We start from the raw sequence: 21,307 nt of genomic DNA, 5'->3' as shown, positions 1-21,307 counted from the left end.
CGCCCCAGTGCTTAGAACAGTGCTTGGCACATAGTAAGCGCTTAATAAATGCCATCATTATTATTATTCTCTGGGCCTCAGCTACCTCGTCTGGAAAATGGGGATTGAGGCTGTCAGCCCCACGTGGGGCAACCTGATGATTGCCTTGTATTCCGCCCCAGTGCTTAGAACAGTGCTTGGCACATAGTAAGCGCTTAATAAATGCCATCATTATTATTATTCTCTGGGCCTACCTCATCATCTGGAAAATGGGGATTAAGGCTGTCAGCCCCACGTGGGGCAACCCGATCGCCTTGTATTCTGCCCCAGTGCTTGGAACAGTGCTTGGCACATAGTAAGCGCTTAATAAATGCCATCATTATTATTATTCTCTGGGCCTCAGCTACCTCATCATCTGGAAAATGGGGATTAAGGCTGTCAGCCCCACGTGGGGCAACCCGATCGCCTTGTATTCCGCCCGTGCTTAGAACGGTGCTTGGCACATAGTAAGCGCTTAATAAATGTCATCGTTATTATTATTCTCTGGGCCTCAGCTACCTCATGTGGAAAATTGGGATTAAGGCTGTCAGCCCCACGTGGGGCAACCCGATCACCTTGTATTCCGCCCCAGTGCTTAGAACAGTGCTTGGCACATAGTAAGCGCTTAATAAATGCCATCATTATTATTATTCTCTGGGCCTCAGCTACCTCGTCTGGAAAATGGGGATTGAGGCTGTCAGCCCCACGTGGGGCAACCTGATGATTGCCTTGTATTCCGCCCCAGTGCTTAGAACAGTGCTTGGCACATAGTAAGCGCTTAATAAATGCCATCATTATTATTATTCTCTGGGCCTACCTCATCATCTGGAAAATGGGGATTAAGGCTGTCAGCCCCACGTGGGGCAACCCGATCGCCTTGTATTCTGCCCCAGTGCTTGGAACAGTGCTTGGCACATAGTAAGCGCTTAATAAATGCCATCATTATTATTATTCTCTGGGCCTCAGCTACCTCATCATCTGGAAAATGGGGATTAAGGCTGTCAGCCCCACGTGGGGCAACCCGATCGCCTTGTATTCCGCCCGTGCTTAGAACGGTGCTTGGCACATAGTAAGCGCTTAATAAATGTCATCGTTATTATTATTCTCTGGGCCTCAGCTACCTCATGTGGAAAATTGGGATTAAGGCTGTCAGCCCCACGTGGGGCAACCCGATCACCTTGTATTCCGCCCCAGTGCTTAGAACAGTGCTTGGCACATAGTAAGCGCTTAATAAATGCCATCATTATTATTATTCTCTGGGCCTCAGCTACCTCGTCTGGAAAATGGGGATTGAGGCTGTCAGCCCCACGTGGGGCAACCTGATGATTGCCTTGTATTCCGCCCCAGTGCTTAGAACAGTGCTTGGCACATAGTAAGCGCTTAATAAATGCCATCATTATTATTATTCTCTGGGCCTACCTCATCATCTGGAAAATGGGGATTAAGGCTGTCAGCCCCACGTGGGGCAACCCGATCGCCTTGTATTCTGCCCCAGTGCTTGGAACAGTGCTTGGCACATAGTAAGCGCTTAATAAATGCCATCATTATTATTATTCTCTGGGCCTCAGCTACCTCATCATCTGGAAAATGGGGATTAAGGCTGTCAGCCCCACGTGGGGCAACCCGATCGCCTTGTATTCCGCCCGTGCTTAGAACGGTGCTTGGCACATAGTAAGCGCTTAATAAATGTCATCGTTATTATTATTCTCTGGGCCTCAGCTACCTCATGTGGAAAATTGGGATTAAGGCTGTCAGCCCCACGTGGGGCAACCCGATCACCTTGTATTCCGCCCCAGTGCTTAGAACAGTGCTTGGCACATAGTAAGCGCTTAATAAATGCCATCATTATTATTATTCTCTGGGCCTCAGCTACCTCGTCTGGAAAATGGGGATTGAGGCTGTCAGCCCCACGTGGGGCAACCTGATGATTGCCTTGTATTCCGCCCCAGTGCTTAGAACAGTGCTTGGCACATAGTAAGCGCTTAATAAATGCCATCATTATTATTATTCTCTGGGCCTACCTCATCATCTGGAAAATGGGGATTAAGGCTGTCAGCCCCACGTGGGGCAACCCGATCGCCTTGTATTCCGCCCCAGTGCTTAGAACAGTGCTTGGCACATAGTAAGCGCTTAATAAATGCCATCGTTATTATTATTCTCTGGGCCTCAGCTACCTCATGTGGAAAATGGGGATTAAGGCCATCAGCCCCACGTGGGGCAACCCGATCGCCTTGTATTCCGCCCCAGTGCTTAGAACAGTGCTTGGCACATGGTAAGCGCTTAATAAATGCCATTATTATTATTCTCTGGGCCTCAGCTACCTCATCATCTGGAAAATGGGGATTAAGGCTGTCAGCCCCACGTGGGGCAACCCGATCGCCTTGTATTCCGCCCCAGCGCTTAGAACGGTGCTTGGCACATAGTAAGCGCTTAATAAATGCCATTATTATTATTCTCTGGGCCTCAGCTACCTCATCATCTGGAAAATGGGGATTAAGGCTGTCAGCCCACGCCTTGTATTCCGCCCCAGTGCTTAGAACAGTGCTTGGCACATAGTCAGCGCTTAATAAATGCCATCATTATTATTATTCTCTGGGCCTCAGCTACCTCATCATCTGGAAAATGGGGATTAAGGCTGTCAGCCCCATGTGGGGCAACCTGATCGCCTTGTATTCTGCCCCAGTGCTTAGAACGGTGCTTGGCACATAGTAAGCGCTTAATAAATGCCATCGTTATTATTATTCTCTGGGCCTCAGCTATCTCATCATCTGGAAAATGGGGATTAAGGCCGTCAGCCCCACATGGGGCAACCTGATCGCCTTGTATTGCGCCCCAGTGCTTAGAACAGTGCTTGGCACATAGTAAGCGCTTAATAAATGCCATTATTATTATTCTCTGGGCCTCAGGTACCTCATCATCTGGAAAATGGGGATTAAGGCTGTCAGCCCACGCCTTGTATTCCGCCCCAGTGCTTACAACGGTGCTTGGCACATAGTAAGCGCTTCATAAATGCCATTGTTATTATTATTCTCTGGGCCTCAGCTACCTCATCTGGAAAATGGGGATTAAGGCCGTCAGCCCCACGTGGGGCAACCCGATCGCCTTGTATTCCGCCCCAGTGCTTAGAACGGTGCTTGGCACATAGTAAGCGCTTCACAAATGCCATTATTATTATTATTATTAATAATAAAAGGCACCTTATCTCTTCCTCTGCCCTAGAGAGCTCAGCTGAAGAAAGGCCTGGTGGTTGCCCTGCAGTGGTGCTTCAGCCACAACTTCCGCGTCCGGCTGTACGCCCTGGTGACGCTGAAGAAGATCTGGGGTCTGTGCAAGACGTGGTGCCCGGAGGACTGCCAGGCTCTGATGCCCGCCATCGAGTCGAGCCTCCAGCAAGTGGAAAACACCCACGGAGCGGGGTAGGGTCCGTCCCGTCCCCTTCCCCGCCCTCCGCGGAGAGGGCGGCAACTGGCAGCGGTTTTGGGGTGGCCCGCTCAATTTGGGACCCTCCCCAAGCCCACCCCGGGCAGCCCGTGCCGGTGTGGTGACCGGCCTCAATCAATCAGTCGTATTTATCGAGCGCTTACCGGGTGCAGAGCACTGGACTAAGCGCTTGGGAAGTCCAAGTTGGCAACATCTAGAGACGGTCCCTACCCACCGGCGGGCTCACAGTCTAAAAGGGGGAGACGGAGAACAAAACCAAACGTACTAACAAAATAAAATAGAGTAGATATGTACAAGTAAAATAAATAGAGTAATAAATATGTACAAACGTATGTACAGATATACAGGTGCTGTGGGGAAGGGAAGGAGGTAAAATGGGGGGGATGGAGAGGGGGACGAGGAAAATGGGGATTAAGATTGAGCCTCGGCCTCTCCTCTTCAGAGGGGGAGACGGAGAACAAAACCAAACGTACTAACAAAGTAAAATAAATAGAATAAATATGTACAGGTAAAATAAATAAATAAATAGATTAATAAATCTGTACAAACATATATACATATATACAGGTGCTGTGGGGAAGGGAAGGAGGTAAAATTGGGGGGGATGGAGAGGGGGACGAGGAAAACGGGGATTAAGATTGAGCCTCGGCCTCTCCTCTTCAAAGGGGGAGATGGAGAACAAAACCAAACGTACTAACAAAATAAAATAAATAGAATAGATATGTACAGGTAAAATAAATAAATAGAGTAATAAATATGTACAAACGTATATGCAGATATCCAGGTGCTGTGGGGAAGGGAAGGAGGTAAGATGGGGGGGATGGAGAGGGGGACGAGGAAAACGGGGATTAAGATTGAGCCTCGGCCTCTCCTCTTAGAGAAGCAGCGTGGCTCAGTGGAAAGAGCCCGGGCTTTGGAGTCAGAGGTCGTGGGTTCAAATCCTGGCTCCACCACTTGTCAGCTGGGTGACTTTGGGCAAGTCACTTCACTTCTCTGGGCCTCAGTGACCTCATCTGGAAAATGGGGATTAAGATTGTGAGCCCCCCGTGGGACAACCTGATCACCTTATAACTTCCCCAGCGCTTAATCAATCAATCAGTCGTATTTATTGAGCGCTTACTGTGTGCAGAGCACTGTACTAAGCGCTTGGGAAGTACAAGTTGACAACATCTAGAGACAGTCCCTACCCAGCAGTGGGCTCACAGTCTAAAAGACTTAACATAGTCTTAAGCGCTTAATATAGTAAATGCTTAAAAAATGCCATTATTATTATCATTATTATTATTATTACTCTCCTCTCCGCTGTGGCCAGTGATTTCACTCTTGGGCCTTCGTTTGTCCGGCTGACGGCTACAAAACCCTCCGACCGTCCTCACCCTGCCAGCTTTCGGGAGAACATCCCCCCTGGAGCAGATGCTTTGAGATCCAGGCTGCATCCGGGGGCGGGGGGCGGCAGCAGTTTGGAGCCCCGGGGGTCTCTTGCTGCTTCTCAATCAATCAATCGTATTTATTGAGCGCTTACTTTGCGCAGAGCACTGGACTAAGCGCTTGGGAAGTCCAAGTTGGCAACAACTTGTTCTCCCCTGTCCTCTCAGGTTTGAGCAAGCGCAGGCTGTCGCGGGGAGGAAAGGGAGCCAGTGCAAGCGCTTAGTACAGTGCTCTGCACACAGTAAGGGCTCAATAAATACGATTGATTGATTGATTGGTCGTTCGGGCGATGATCCCTAAGTGGCCAAGTCATTCTACTGCCGGGAATGCCTGCTTTTCTCCTAACACTGCCCTCGGTTTTATACGTCAGCGAGTGCCCGACTTTCTGTCTGGATCCGTTCTTCTTCCCCCCAACCCAAGTGCCCTCTTGTCCTTAACCTCCCCGCGCTTTTTTCTTGCCACCAGCCCCCAAGGTGACAACTCTCAGGGTTGATTTTTATTTTGCCACCCACCCCAGGAACGCCAAGAAGAACTGGCAGCGGATCCAGGAGCATTTCTTCTTCGCAGTCTTTCACCCCCTCCGAGACCATAACCTGGAGGTGAGTCCGGCCACTGCCCTCAGGATGGCAATGGTGGCCCACAGGCCTTTTTTCTTTTTCTTTCTTTCTTTTATATGTTGCCAACTTGTACTTCCCAAGTGCTTAGTACAGTGCTCTGCACACAGTAAGCGCTCAGTAAATACGATTGATTGATTTGTTAAGTGCTTACTATGTGCTAATCGGTTTGGACATCGTCCACGTCCCACATGGGACTCAGTCTTAACCCCCCGTTTACGGAGGAGATAACAGAGGCCCAGAGAAAGCAAAGTGACTCGCCCAAGGTCACACAGCGGGAAATTGGCGAAGCCGGGATAAGAACCCACGCCTTTTAATTCCCAGGCTCGGGATCGATCCGCTAATCCATCTTCCTTTCATCAGTTCTGTTGTGTTGTACTCTCCCAAGCACTTAGGACAGTACTGTGACCCGCTGTTGGGCAGGGACCGTCTCTAGATGTTGCCAACTTGTACTTCCCAAGCGCTTAGTACAGTGCTGTGCACACGGTAAGCGCTCAATAAATACGATTGAATGAATGAATGCCCTGCAGATAGTAAGCACTCAGTAAATACCATTGATTATGCAGTTTAGGCTGTGTTTCACTAAGGAGCAGGAAAAGAGGTGACGGTTTCTGTTTCTTGGGCACGGAGAAACAAAATACTAATACAGAGAAGCAGCGTGGCTCAGTGGAAAAAGCAGGGCTTTGGAGTCAGAGGTCATAGGTACGAATCCCGGCTCCACCACATGTCTGCTGTGTGACCCTGGGCAAGTCACTTAACTTCTCTGAGCCTCAGTGACCTCATCTGTAAAATGGGGATTACGACTGCGAGCCCCACGTGGGACAACCTGATCATCTTGTATCCCCCACAGCGCTTAGAACGGTGCTTTGCACAGAGTAAGCGCTTAACAAATGCCATCATTATTATTATGGTATTTGTTTAGTGCTTGCAAATTGGGTTGGGCACAGTCTCTGGCCCACCTAGGACCCTCAGTCTTAGTCCCCATTTTACAGATGAGGTAACTGAGGTCCAGGGAAGTGAAGTGACTTGCTTACGGTCCCAGAGCAGACCAAGTCTGTCTAGGGGAGGCCGAGCAAAGCCAATTTTGGGTGTTGTGGGTGCCAGGACGGCTCTACCGGGCTTTATTGGGAACTTTCCACTGAAAACAATTCTGTTTTGGACTTGCATCTGCCTGCTGCCAACCAGCCCACCCTCCCAAGAGGAAAGGCAGAGGAAAGACTGGTGTTCCTTCCTCTCCCCCTCTCCATTTTTATGATAGCATTTAAGCACTTACTATGTGCAAAGCACTGTTCTAAGCCCTGGGGAGGTTACAAGGTGATCAGGTTGTCCCAAGGTGGGCTCACAGTCTTAATCCCCATTTTACAGATGAGGGAACTGAGGCCTAGATAAGTGAAGTGACTTGCCCAAAGTCACACAGCTGACAATTGGAAGAGCTGGGATTTGAACCCATGCCCTTTGACTTCAAAGCCCGGGCTCTTTCCGCCGAGCCACGCTGCTTCTCCATTCCCCCTGCCTTACCTCCTTCCCTTCCCCACAGCACCTGTATATATGTATATATGTTTTTACGTGTTTATTACTCTATTTATTTTACTTGTACATATTCTGTTTATTTTATTCTGTTAATATGTTTTGTTCTCTGCCTCCCCCTTCTAGACCGTGAGCCCGCTGTTGGGCTCTATATGTTCCCTTACCAAGCGCTTAGTACAGTGCTCAGCACACAGAAAGCGCTCAATAAATACGATTGAATGTTTCTGGGAGGGCTCATCACCCTCGCCTGAGCCCCCCCACCCATCTGCGCCAGGTGGGGAAAAAACAGGATTTCCACACTTTCTCTTTTCAGACGATATTTTACATCCTTCCCCGGCTTTCGGAACTCGCGGAGGACGAGTGGATCTCTCTCTCTCAATTCACCGGATTCCCGGCCATCCCGGGGGAGTCGGCGGGGCCGGGCTGGGGCCGGGCTCGCGGGGAGCTGCGGGATCTGCAGCCCGGCCCGTGGGTGCAGCCGGACACCGGTGAGGCAGGCGCGAGCGGGGGGGGTCCTCGTCGAAACCTCGCACTCGGGGTCACCCGCCTCCCCGGGGGGGCGGAGGGTCCTGGAGCAACAAAGGAGGGGAAGAGAGCTTGAACCTGGGGGGTTTGGTTTGTACTTTGGTTTCGATGCTCTTCCCCCCCCGCCCCAGGTCTCAATCCAGCCGAGCTCGCTCTTCAACTGGAAGGGACCGACGTCCAGAAGAAAGTCATTCCTTGGAAAAACGACCGCTCCGCCCCCCTGGACCTGGACAGGCTGTTTCGGGATCGCGCTGCCAGGCTGGGCAAGTCCCTCAGCGGGCTGATCGTGGTGGCCTCGCTGGTCGCCAAGCCCGCCAACCTGGGAGGTGAGAGGCCGCGGCCGCTCCCGGGGCCCCGAACGGGGAGGGAGGCCGGCGGGGCTGACCGCCGTCCCCCCGTCCCGCGCCGCAGGGCTGTGCCGGACGTGTGAGATATTCGGGGTGGCCACGCTGGTGCTGGGCAGCCTGCGGTGCGTCAGTGACAAGCAGTTTCAGCACCTCAGCGTTTCCGCCGAGCAGTGGCTGCCTTTGCTGGAGGTGGGTAGCGCCCGGTCACCGTGTCCTTCCCTCACACCCCGGCATCGAGAGCTAATCGATCAATCAATCAGTATTCAGTCACCTGTATATATGTATATATGTTTGTACATATTTATTACTCTATTTTATTTGTACACATCTATTCTATTTATTTTATTTTGTTAATACGTTTTGTTTTGTTCTCAGTCTCCCCCTTCTAGACTGTGAGCCCACTGTTGGGTAGGGACCGTCTCTATATGTTGCCAACTTGTATTTTCCAAGCGCTTAGTACAGTTCTCTGCACACAGTAAGCGCTCAATAAATACGATTGAATGAATGAATGAATGAATCAATCAATCGTATTTATTGAGCGCTTACTACGTGCAGAGCACTGGACTAAGCGCTTGGGAAGTCCAAATTGGCAACACATAGATACAGTCCCTACCCAACAGTGGGCTCGCAGTCTAAAAGGGGGAGACGGAGAACAGAACCAAACATACCAACAAAATAAAATAAATAGGATAGAAATGTACAAGTAAGATAGAGTAGTAAATATGTACAACCATATATACATATATACAGGTGCTGTGGGGAAGGGAAGGAGGTAAGATGGGGGGATGGAGAGGGGGACGAGGGGGAGAGGAAGGAAGAGGCTCAGTCTGGGAAGGCCTCCTGGAGGAGGTGAGCTCTCAGCAGGGCTCTCAGCTAATCCGATGGCCACCCCGGCTGAACAAGCCACCTTACCCTCACCCCAACTTCTGACATCTAGGTGAAGCCAGCCCAGCTGGGGGATTATCTGCAGCAGAGAAAAGCGGCCGGCTACACCGTCATCGGCGTGGAGCAGACGGCCAAGAGCGTGGATCTGACCGAGTACCGCTTTCCCGAGAAGTCGCTGCTCCTGCTGGGGTGAGTAGAGGCCGGGGGTCCCCGCGTGCCCCCTGCCCGGCCTGCTATGGGGGCTGTACCCTCTCCTGCCCCTTAAACCCCATTTTTCCTCCTTAGCGTGTGCCAAACAAGCACGGGGGGGTCGATCCGCTAGCAGAGCCCTCGCTTACCCCTTCTTTCCCCACCTTCCTCCGGTTCGGGGCCTCCCTCCCGTGCTTATCCCCTGTAGCAACGAGCGGGAGGGGATCCCGGCGAACCTGCTCCGGCAGCTGGACGTCTGCGTGGAGATCCCCCAGCAAGGCATCGTCCGCTCCCTCAACGTCCATGTGAGCGGCGCGCTGCTCGTCTGGGAGTACACGCGGCAGCGGCTGACCCCCCGGGCAGCGCGGCGGGCCCACGAGGGGCAGGGCTCTTAACGTATTATTTGTCTGGGAAATAAACTGTTTTAGGGAAATCCCGGGTCGTCTTTACAGGAGGAATCGGCTCCCACGGGAGGGGCGGGAATGGGCTGGTAGATGGGGGAAAAAGGGGGAACGTTTCCCTCTCTGACGCTGTTCTTCACGGAAAATAACACGCTTTTCTACCCCGTTGCTGCACGTCTCCTCAACCAACGTGAGGACTCGAAGTAATGCTTGGTTTTTAGCCTTTCGGTTATTCCTTCGAGTCACCAGACTGGATTTCCGCCTCTTCCCCGTCCTTTGGCTCGCTTCTCCTGTCACTGAAAAGTTGGGGTGGGATGAGACTCAAGTAGCTGGGACCCCTGGGTGAATTTTTAGACTGTGAGCCCACTGTGGGGTAGGGACTGTCTCCCTATGCTGCCAATTTGTACTTCCCAAGCGCTTAGTACAGTGCTCTGCACATAGTAAGCGCTCAATCAATACGATTGATGATTGATGATGGTGCTCTGCACACAGTAAGCGCTCAGTAAATACGATTGATTGGACGGCGACAAAGCGACCATCGGACGACGAGCGCCGTTTTGGGATCGCGTCGTCATTATTACGACTTGAGGCTCTTTCCCCCTTTGCGGTATCACCCGCGGTTGTCCGCCTTACGTTTCTATTTTAGTATTAATATTAAATTCAGCCGTCTGCCTTACATTTCTATTTTAGTATTAAACTCACCCTCTCCTGGGGCGTCTTTGTTTTATTCCCCTTTCAGACTGTGAGCCCACTGTTGGGTAGGGACTGTCTCTCTATGTTGCCAATTTGGACTTCCCAAGCGCTTAGTACGGTGCTCTGCACATAGTAAGCGCTCAATCAATACGACTGATTGATTGATGACATGCAGACGGCCGCGCTCAAGGGACTCAGAAGGCTTGAGGGGGCCCCCCACACACACAAACACTAAATATAAACATGCAGGCAACCGCAGAGAAAGCGTGGAGGAAAAAATGGTCAACAGAAAGGGGGGCGGTTAGTTCAGTCCAGGCCCCGCTGAGCCTAACACAGGCTGGCAGGGGCTCGGGAGGAAGGGAGACGCTCCCACGCCTCCCTTGCACCGCTGCTTTTACCGAGCCGGGCTCGACGGCCACATCATCATCATCATCAATCGTATTTATTGAGCGCTTACTATGTGCAGAGCACTGGACTAAGCGCTTGGGAAGTCCAAATTGGCAACATCTAGAGACAGTCCCCACCCAACAGTGGGCTCACAGTCTAAAAGGGGGAGACAGAGGACAAAACCAAACCTACTAACAAAATAAATAGAATAGGCCACAAAATAGCGGGCCCCCCACCCTACCCACCCTGGAGCAGGGGACCCCCCCCCCCCCCGTTACCTTGGGTGGCACACGCGCCCGCGGTCCCCGGCACTGGGAGGGCAGCCGGATGCCTAGGAGGACTCTGCCTTCGGTTCTGGGGGCTGGAACTGCCCGGCTTCGAACTTCTCTTTGAACTTTAAATAGTCTCTTCTTTTATCAAAATACTTTATCTGCGAAGAGAACAAAACAGTTAGGGGGGGGGCGGTCATCAGATGGGCGGACGACGGCTCAAACCCGGGGGTGGGGGGCGTGCTGGGGGCCGGCCCCTCCCTCCAGAGTCCATATAATTATAATAATCATGGTATCATCATCATCATCAATCGTATTGATTGAGCGCTTACTATGTGCAGAGCACTGTACTAAGCGCTTGGGAAGTCCAAGTTGGCAACATCTAGAGACGGTCCCTACCCAACAGTGGGCTCGCAGTCTAAAAGGGGGAGACAGAGAACAAAACCAAACATACTAACAAAATCAAATAAATAGAATAGATATGTACAAATAAAATAGAGTAATAAATATGTACAAACATATATACATATATATTTATTAAGCGCTTGCTGTGTCCCTTCCCCTACTTGAAACTTCTTGGGCTCACACCTACATACCCTCCTAAGCGCAGGGCTCTGCAAACAGTAAGTTGGATTAACTCATATAATAATAATATAATATAACAATAATCGCTTAATAAATGCCATTATTATTATCTGTAAAATGGGAATATAGTAATGATGGCATTTATTAAGCGCTTACTATGTGCAAAGCACTGTGGAGGCTACAAGGTGATCAGGTTGTCCCACGGCGGGGCTCCCAGCCTTAATCCCCATTTTACAGACGAGGCAACTGAGGCACCTACTCCAGGGCTTAGAAAAAACATTTGACATTGAACAAATACCATAAAAAAAGGGAAAGAATCAATAAACACCACTGACCGACTGCAACCCAAGTGCCCAGGGCTGGGAGGCAGGAGACCTGGATTCTAGTCCGCCTCTGCCCCGGCCTCCCCTGTTACCTTGGGCAAGTCACTGGACCTCTCCGGGCCATGAGCAGCAGCGTGGCTCAGTGGAAAAGAGCACGGGGTTCGGAGTCAGAGGTCATGGGTTCAAATCCCAGCTCTGCCAATTGTCAGCTGTGTGACTTTGGGCAAGTCACTTCACTTCTCTGGGCCTCAGTTACCTCATCTGGAAAATGGGGACAAAGACTGTGAGCCCCCCGTGGGACAACCTGATCACCTTGTAACCTCCCCAGCGCTTAGAACAGTGCTTTGCACATAGTAAGCGCTTAATAAATGCCATTATTATTATCATCTGTAAAATGGGACTATAATAATGATGGCATTTATTAAGCATCTACTATGTGCAAAGCACTGTTCTAAGCGCTGGGGAGGCCACAGAGTGATCAGGGTTGTCCCACAGAGGGCTCACAGTCAATCCTCATTTTACAGATGAGGTAACTGAGGCACAGAGAAGTTAAGCGGTTTGCCTGAAGCTGACAAGTGGCGGAGCCGGGATTTGAACCCATGACCTCCGACGCCGCAGCCCACAGTCTTTCCACCGAGCCACGCCATGCAAACAAGCTCATGTCTCCCCTAAGGAAACAAAACCCTCCCGTCACCTCGTGACTCCCTCCAGTTAGCCCGTCTCCCTCCTCCCATTTCTTTCCAAACTCCATGGGGGAGTTAATAATAATAATAATAATAATAATGGCATTTATTAAGCGCTTACTATGTGCAAAGCACTGTTCTAAGCGCTGGGGAGGTTACAAGGTGATCAGGTTGCCCCGCACGGGGCTCACAGTCTTCACCCCCATTTTACAGATGAGGTAACTGAGGCCCAGGGAAGTTAAGTGACTTGCCCGAAGTCACACAGCGGACGTGTTGTCTACACCTGCTGCCTCCAATTCTCTCCTTGCCCCCCTCCGATCTGGCTTCTGCTCCCTTTTGCTACGCAAAAACTTCCCTCTCAGAGGACATAATAATAATAATAATAATGGCATTCGTTAAGCGCTTACTATGTGCAAAGCACTGTTCTAAGCGCTGGTCATACGTGATCTTGCCAAATCCAACTGCCTCTACTCCATCCTAATCCTTCCCAACGGCCTTCCACGCTGCCGACCACCACCCCCTTCTCCTGAACAGGATCCAAACTCAGTTTCACCGACACTGTCCTCTCCTGATTCTCGGGCAAGTCACTCTACTCCTCTGGGACCTCAGTTTCCCCCCACCTGTAAAAACCGTTCTTCAACACCTGCTCTCCCTTCCCACCTGCGTCCCGTGGGACTGTGCCTGATCTGATGGTGTTGAAGCTACTCCTGCCGGCTTGGGAGTCAGAGGTCATGGGTTCGAATCCCAGCCCTGCCCCTTGTCAGCTGTGTGGCCTTGGGCAAGCCGCTTAACTTCTCTGGGCCTCAGTTCCCTCACCTGTAAAATGGGGATTAAGACTGTGAGCCCCAAGTGGGACAACCTGATTCATTCATTCATTCAAAGTGAATGAATGACGATAATAATAAATACGATTGATTGATTGATTGATTGATTCAATTGAAAATGGGGATTAAGACTGTGAGCCCCAAGTGGGACAACCTCATTCATTCAAAGTGAATGAATGACGATAATAATAAATACGATTGATTGATTGATTGATTCAACTGAAAATGGGGATTAAGACTGTGAGCCCCAAGTGGGACAACCTGATTCATTCATTCATTCATTCATTCAATGTGAATGAATGACGATAATAATAAATACGATTGATTGATTGATTCAATTGAAAATGGGGATTAAGACTGTGAGCCCCAAGTGGGACAACCTGATTCATTCATTCATTCAAAGTGAATGAATGACGATAATAATAAATACGATTGATTGATTCAATTGAAAATGGGGATTAAGACTGTGAGCCCCAAGTGGGACAACCTGATTCATTCATTCATTCATTCAAAGTGAATGAATGACGATAATAATAAATACGACTGATTGATTCAATTGAAAATGGGGATTAAGACTGTGAGCCCCAAGTGGGACAACCTGATTCATTCATTCATTCAATCGTATTTATTGAGCGCTTACTGTGTGCAGAGCACTGGACTAAGCGCTTGGGAAGTCCAAGTTGGCAACATATAGAGACGGTCCCTACCCAACAGTGGGCTCACAGTCTAGAAGGGGGAGACAGACAACAAAGCACAACATGCGAACGGGTGTCAAGTCATCAGAATAAAGAGGAGTAAAGCTAGATGCGCATCATTAACAAAATAAAATAAATAGAATAGAAAATATGTACAAGTAAAATAAATAGAGTAATAGTCTAGAAGGGGGAGACAGACAACAAAGCACAACATGTGAACGGGTGTCAAGTCATCAGAATAAAGAGGAGTAAACCTAGATGCACATCATTAACAAAATAAAATCAATAGAATAGAAAATATGTACAAGTAAAATAAATAGAGTAATAGTCTAGAAGGGGGAGGCAGAGAACAAAACAAAACATATTAACAAAATAAAATAAATAGAATATTTATAGAACAGTCTCCCTCTTTTAGACTGTGAGCCCACTGTTGGGTAGGGACTGTCTCTCTATGTTGCCAACTTGGACTTCCCAAGTGCTTAGTACAGTGCTCTGCACACAGTAAGCGCTCAATAAATATGACTGACTGATTGAATATGTACAAGTAAAATAAATACCTGATCACCTTGTATCCTAGCGCTTAGAACAGTGCTTTGCACATAGTAAGCGCTTAACAAATACCACCATTATTATTATTATCACCCCCCAGCGCTTCTTAGAACAGTGCTTTGCACATAGTAAGCGCTTAACAAATACCACCATTATTATTATTATTATTACTCCAGTCCTTAGCACAGTGCTTGGCCCAAAGTAAGCGGTTACCACATGCCACAATTATATGGGAAAACATCTGGGAGGCCCAGTGGGGTCCAGAGAAAGTGTGTTTTTTAAGGGGGAAGAGACTTGGGCGTCCCCCTCTCCATCCCCCCCATCTTACCTCCTTCCCTTCCCCACAACACCTGTATATATGTTTGTACATATTTATTACTCTATTTATTTTACTTGTACATATCTATTCTATTTATTTTATTTTGTGAGTATGTTTAGTTTTGTTCTCTGTCTCCCCCTTCTAGACTGTGAGCCCACTGTTGGGTAGGGACCGTCTCTATGTGTTGCCGACTTGGACTTCCCAAGCGCTTAGTCCAGTGCTCTGCACACAGTAAGTGCTCAATAAATACGATTGATTGATTGATTGAAGACAGGGGGAAGGAGCCATCACACTGGGCCTGAGCGTTTTGAGAAGGCGAGAAGAGGCGAGGGTCAATCAATCAATCAATCAATCTTATTTATTGAGCACTTACTATGTGCAGAGCACTGTACTAAGCGCTTGGGAAGTACAAACTGGCAACATATAGAGAGGGTCGACTCTGAAATCGATTTTGATACTTCCCAAAAAGTATCAGAAGTAAAATGCCTTGTGTCAGAGTCCAGGGGGAGGAGGGACGGCAGAAGTGCTGAAATGTCGGTGGGAGCGGAGTGACTTGGGGGACCCTCTTGGAGACTGTGAGCCCACTGTTGGGTAGGGACTGTCTCTATATGTTGCCAACTTGGACTTCCCAAGCGCTTAGTACAGTGCTCTGCACACAGTAAGCGCTCAATAAATACGACTGACTGATTGGAGAAGTTGAGGTGTCAGGAGGTTTGAAGGTGGGGAGAACTGGGGCCTGACGGGTTCCTCGCTGCCCTCTGGGCCCTCACTCTGCTCCCCACATCATTTTCCTAAAAAACCCGTGTTCTGCTCACAACTTGGGCGTCAGAGGATGTGGGTTCTAATCCCGGCTCCGCCGCTGGTCTGCTGTGTGACCCTGGGCAAGCCTCTTCACTTCTCTCGGCCTCAGTTCCCTCACCTATAAAATGGGGGTGAAGACTGGGCCCACTGTTGGGTAGGGACCGTCTCTATATGTCGCCAACTTGTACTTCCCAAGCGCTTAGTCCAGTGCTCTGCACACAGTAAGCGCTCAATAAATACGATTGAATGAATGAATGAATAATAATAATGGCATTTATTAAGCACTTACTATGCGCGAAGCACTGCTCTAAGCGCTGGGGAGGTTACAAAGTGATCCGGTTGTCCCACCGGGGGGCTCACAGTCTTAATCCCCATTTTCCAGATGAGGGAACTGAGGCCCAGAGAAGTGAAGTGAAGTGACTTGCCCAAAGTCACCCAGCTGACAGTTGGCAGAGCCGGGATTTGAACCCATGACCTCTGACTTCAAAGCCTGGGCTCTTTCTGCTGAGCCATGCCGCTTCTCTCTCAGTAATAATAATAATAATAATGGCATTTCTTAAGCGCTTACTATGTGCAGAGCACTGTTCTAAGCACTGGGGAATTTACAAGGTGATCAGGTTGTCCCACGTGGGGCTCACAGTCTTCATCCCCATTTTACAGATGAGGGAACTGAGGCCTGGAGAAGTTAAGTGACTTGCCCAAAGTCACAGGGTTGACAAGTGGTGGAGCTGGGATTTGAACCCATGACCTCTGACTTCAAAGCCCGTGCTTTTTCCACTGAGCCACGCTGCTTAGTACAGTGCGCTGCACATAGTAAGCGCTCAATAAATACGAATGAATGAATGAATGAATAGGGACTGTCCAACCTGATTACCTTGGATCTACCCCAGCGCTTAGAACAGTAGCTTGCACATACTAAGCGCTTACCACATACCATTATTCTTTTTACTATTATTATTCTAGTCCTGGCTCCACCCCTGTGTGACCACGGCCACTTTTGGCTTCTCTGCGCCTCAGTTCCCTCGTCTGTAAAATGGCGATTAAGGCCTTACCTCCTTCCCCTCAGCACCTGTATATACGTATGTACGGATTTATTTATTTTATTGGTACATATTTATCCTATTTATTTTATTTTGTTAATATGTTTTGCTTTGTTCTCTGTCTCCCCCTTCTAGCCTGTGAGCCCGCTGTTGGGTAGGGACCGTCTCTAGATGTTGCCAACTTGGACTTCCCAAGCGCTTAGTACAGCCGGTTTTAATCCCGGCTCTGCCGATTGTCAGCTGTGTGACTTTGGGCAAGTCACTTCACTTCTCTGGGCCTCAGTTCCCTCATCTGTAAAATGGGGATGAAGACTGTGAGCCCTCCACATAGGACAACCTGATCACCTTGTAACCTCCCCAGCTCTTAGAACGGCGCTTTGCACATAGTAAGCGCTGAATAAATGCCATAATTTATTTTATTTTTCTCTGTGCCTCAGTTCCCTCACCTGGAAAATGGGAATGAAGACTGTGAGCCCCCGGGGGGCAACCTCATCACCTTGTAACCTCCCCAGTGCTTAGAACGGCGCTTTGCACATAGTAAGCACTGAATAAATGCCATATTCTATTTTTTTTTCTGTGCCTCAGTTCCCTCATCTGTAAAATGGGGATGAAGACTGTGAGCCCCACGGGGGGCAACCTCATCACCTTGTAACCTCCCCAGCGCTTAGAACGGCGCTTTGCACATTCATTCATTTATTCATTCAATGGTATTTATTGAGCGCTTACTGTGTGCAGAGCACTGGACTAAGCGCTTGGGAAGGACAAGTTGGCGACATCTAGAGCTGGTCCCTACTCAACAGTGGGCTCACAGTCTAGGAGGGGGAGACAGACAACAAAACAAAACATATGAACCAAATAAAATAAATAGAATAAATATGTACAAATAAAATAGAGTAATAAATCTGTATAAACATATATACATCTATACAGGTGCTGAGGGGAGGGGAAGGAGGTAAGGGGGGGTGGGGAGGGGGAGGAGGGGGAGAGGAAAGAGTGCTTAATAAATGCCATAATTTCATTCATTCATTCATTCATTCGTATTTACTGCGCGCTTACTGTGTGCAGAGCACTGGACTAAGCGCTTGGGAAGTCCAAGCTGGCAACATCTAGAGACGGTCCCTACCCAACGGCGGGCTCACAGTCTAGAAGGGGAAGACAGAGAACAAAACCAAACATATGAACCAAATAAAATAAATAGAATAGATATGTACAAATAAAACAGAGTAATAAATCTGTACAAACATATATACAGGTTCCGTGGGGAGGGGAAGGAGGTAAGGCGGGGGGGATGGGGAGGAGGGGGAGAGGAAGGAGCGCTGAATAAATGCCATAATTTATGTTATTCTTCTGTGGGCCTCAGTTCCCTCATCTGCAAAATGAGGACGAAGGCTGTGAGCCCCACGGGGGGCAACTTCATCACCTTGGAGCCTCCCCAGCGCTTAGGATGGCGCTTTGTACGTAGTAAGCGCTCGGCTAAGTGGAAACAGCCCCGGCTTTGGAGTCAGAGGTCATGGGTTCGAATCCCGGCTCCACCATATGTCTGCTGTGTGACCTTGGGCAAGTCACTTCACTTCTCTGAGCCTCAGTTCCCTCATGTGTAAAATGGGGATGATGACTGTAAGCCCCACGCGGGACAACCTGATCACCTTGTATCTCCCCAGCGCATAGAACAGTGCTTTGCACATAGTAACCGCTTAATAAATGCCATTATTATTATTATTAATAATAAATTCCTTCATTCCATCGTCTTTATTGAATGCTTACTATGTGCAGAGCACTGTACTAAGCGCTTGGGAAGGACAATTTAGAAACATCGAGAGACGGTCCCTACCCGACAGCGGGCTCACGGTGTAGAAGGATAAATGCCATCACTGTGTGACTTTGGGCAAGTCACTTAATCAATCAATCAATCAGTCGTATTTATTGAGTGTTTACTGTGTACAGAGCACTGTACTAAGCGCTTGGGAAGTCCAAGTTGGCAACATCTAGAGATGGGCCCTACCCAACAATCAATCAATCGTATTTACTGGGCGCTTACTGTGTGCAGAGCACTGGACTAAGCGCTTGGGAAGGCCAAGTTGGCAACATCTAGAGACGGTCCCTACCCAACAGTGGGCTTACAGTCTAAAAGGGGGAGACAGAGAACAAAACCAAACATACTAACAAAATAAAATAAATAGAATAAATATGTACAAGTAAAATAAATAGAGTATAAATCTGTACAAACATATATACATATATACAGGTGCTGTGGGGATAAATATGTACAAACATATATACAGGTGCTGTGGGGAAGGGAAGGGGGTAAGATGGGGGGATGGGGAGGGGGACGAAGGGGAGACTTCATCATCATCATCATCAATCGTATTTATTGAGCGCTTACTATGTGCAGAGCACTGTACTAAGCGCTTGGGAAGTACAAATTGGCAACATCTAGAGACGGTCCCTACCCAACAGTGGGCTCACTGTCTAAAATGGGGATGAAGACTGTGAGCCCCCCCAGTGGGCCAACCTGATCGCCTTGGAACCTCCCCAGCGCTTAGAACAGAGCCTTGCACGTAGTAAGCGCTTAACAAATGCTATTATTATTATTATTATTATCATTATTATTATTATTATTCTGAATGTTAATTACCCACTGCTGTGGGCAGGCGTCCTCGAAGGGTCCTCTGGCGTGTCGGCACTTGAGGGCGTCGTCGGCGTTGTGGTCCAGGCACCGCCAGTACCGGTCCCGGGCCTCCCAGCAGGCCAAACGCTCCTTCTTGCTCGGGGCCGCCGCCGCCGCCATGACGGGCGGAGGTCAAAGGTCAGAGGTCACTCCCACGGCGGCCCCTCACGCACCGCAAGGCGCCTGCGCGGAGCGAGGGCGGGAGGGAGGGAGGGAAAGGGTCGTGCGCCTGCGCGGGAGGGAGCGAGGACGCTTCGCGCCTGCGCGGGAGGGACGGAGGGAAAGGGTCGTGCGCCTGCGCTGCGGAGGGGCGATGGACGGGGCGGGGGGGGGGGGGGGGAGCCGCGCGCCTGCGCGGGAGGGAGGGAAAGGGTCGCGCGCCTGCGCTGCGTGGGGGGGGCCCCGAGGGAAGGGGGGGAAAGGGTCGTGCGCCTGCGCGGGAGGGAGGGAGCGGGGGAGCCGCGCGCCTGCGCTGGAGGGACGGAGGGAGGGAAAGGGTCGTGCGCCTGCGCTTTGGGGGGGGGGCGAGGGAAGAGGGGGAAGGAGCCGCGCGCTTGCGCGGGAGGAAGCGAGCGCGCTTCGCGCCAGCGCGGGAGGGAGGGCACGTGGGAGCCAGGCGCCTGCGCTGGAAGGAGGGAAAGGGTCGTGCGCCTGCGCTGCGGAGGGGCGAGGGAAGGGGGGGGAAAGAGCCGCGCGTCTGCGCGGGAGGGAGGGAAAGGGTCGTGCGCCTGCGCTGGGGGGGAGGGGGGGAGCGAGCAAAGGGAGCCACGCGCCTGCGCTGGAGGGACCCAGGGAAAGGGTCGTGCGCCCGCGCTGGGGGGAGAGAGAGCCGCGCGCCTGCGCGGGAGAGAGCTTCGCGCCTTCGCTGGAGGGACGGCGGGAGGGAGGGAAAGGGTCGTGCGCCTGCGCTGGAGGGAGGGAAAGGGTCGTGCGCCTGCGCTGGAGGGGGCGAGGGAAGGGGGAAGAGCCGAGCGCCTGCGCGGGAGGGAGCTTCGCGCCTTCGCTAGAGGGACGGAGGGAGGGAAAAAGCCGCGCGCCGGCGCGGGAGGGAGGGAAAGGGTCGTGCGCCTGCGCTGGGGGGGGGGGGGGGGGGAGAACCGCGCGCCTGCGCAGGAGGGAGGGAGCGAGGGAGCTTCGCGCCTGCGCAGGAAGGAGGGAGCGAGGGAAGGGGAAGGGTCGTGCGCATGCGCTGGAGGGGGCGAGGGAAGGGGGGGAAGAGCCGCGAGCCTGCGCGGGAGGGAGGGAGCGAGGGAGCTTCGCGCCTGCGCAGGAAGGAGGGAGCCAGGGAAGGGGGGAAGAGCCGCGCGCCTGCGCGGGAGGGAGCGAGGGAGCCGCGTGCCTGACCTGGAGGGAGGGGGCGAGGGAAGGGGGGGGGGGGAAAGAGCCGCGCGCCTGCGCGGGAGGGAAGGAGCGAGGAAGCTTCGCGCCTGCGCAGAAGGGAAGCAGCGTGGCTCAGTGGAAAGAGCCCGGGCTTTGGAGTCAGAGGTCACGGGTTCAAATCCCGCCTCCGCCAGTTGTCAGCCGGGTGACTTTGGGCGAGTCACTTCGCTTCTCTGGGCCTCAGTTCCCTCATCTGTCAAATGGGGGTGAAGACTGTGAGCCTCCTGTGGGACAACCCGATCACCTTGTAACTTCCCCTGCGCTTCGAACAGTGCTTGGCACATTGTAAGCCCTTAATAAATGCCATCATCATTATTCACCTCTCTGGGCCTCAGTTCCCTCATCTGGGAAATGGGGATTGAGACTGGGAACCCCACGTGGGGCAGGGAGACCGTGTCCAACCCACTTTGCGTGTCTCCACCCCAGCGCTTAGTACAGTGCCTGGCACATAGTACGGGCTTAACAAATAACAGAGGAGCAGCTTGGCTCAGTGGAAAGAGCCCGGGCTTTGGAGTCAGAGGTCATGGGTTCAAATCCCGGCTCCGCCACTTGCCAGCTGGGTGACTTTGGGCAAGTCACCCCACTTCTCTGGGCCTCAGTTCCCTCCTCTGGAAAATGGGGATTAAGACTGTGAGCCCCTCGTGGGACAGCCTCAGTTCCCTCATCTGGAAAATGGGGATTAAGACTGTGAGCCCCTCGTGGGACAGCCTCAGTTC

General features: G+C 51.0%; 2 protein-coding genes across 3 annotated transcripts in view; one reads left to right on the top strand and one right to left on the bottom strand.

The window, feature by feature from the left end:
- TARBP1 (TAR (HIV-1) RNA binding protein 1) overlaps positions 1–9,382 on the top strand; it is a 55,642-nt gene extending 46,260 nt beyond the window's left edge. Inside the window, exons 24-30 of the mRNA XM_038761398.1 lie at positions 3,238–3,434; positions 5,405–5,486; positions 7,342–7,516; positions 7,685–7,879; positions 7,965–8,089; positions 8,838–8,974; positions 9,183–9,382. Coding sequence (XP_038617326.1) covers positions 3,238–3,434; positions 5,405–5,486; positions 7,342–7,516; positions 7,685–7,879; positions 7,965–8,089; positions 8,838–8,974; positions 9,183–9,369 — 1,098 coding nt within the window. The 3' untranslated portion in view covers positions 9,370–9,382. The remainder of the gene's footprint in view (positions 1–3,237; positions 3,435–5,404; positions 5,487–7,341; positions 7,517–7,684; positions 7,880–7,964; positions 8,090–8,837; positions 8,975–9,182) is intronic.
- LOC119940962 (cytochrome c oxidase assembly factor 6 homolog) lies at positions 7,333–19,372 on the bottom strand. Of its 2 annotated transcripts, none has more exons than XM_038761376.1 (3): positions 19,179–19,371; positions 10,734–10,885; positions 7,333–7,597 (listed from the first exon to the last, which is right to left on the bottom strand). In XM_038761376.1, exons 1-2 carry the CDS (start codon positions 19,329–19,331, stop codon positions 10,787–10,789), a joined length of 252 nt encoding a protein of 83 aa, XP_038617304.1. In that variant the 5' UTR covers positions 19,332–19,371; the 3' UTR covers positions 7,333–7,597; positions 10,734–10,786. The 2 variants fall into 2 exon arrangements, with proteins under 2 accessions (XP_038617304.1, XP_038617305.1); XM_038761377.1 differs by lacking the exon at positions 7,333–7,597 and adding an exon at positions 9,554–9,671 and having other exon boundaries at positions 19,179–19,372.
- Positions 19,373–21,307: the final 1,935 nt, after the last annotated feature.

Source organism: Tachyglossus aculeatus, chromosome 19 (genome assembly GCF_015852505.1).
Source record: "Tachyglossus aculeatus isolate mTacAcu1 chromosome 19, mTacAcu1.pri, whole genome shotgun sequence".
NCBI classification, from domain to species: Eukaryota; Metazoa; Chordata; class Mammalia; order Monotremata; family Tachyglossidae; genus Tachyglossus; species Tachyglossus aculeatus.
This window is presented reverse-complemented; position numbering and strand designations above follow the sequence as displayed.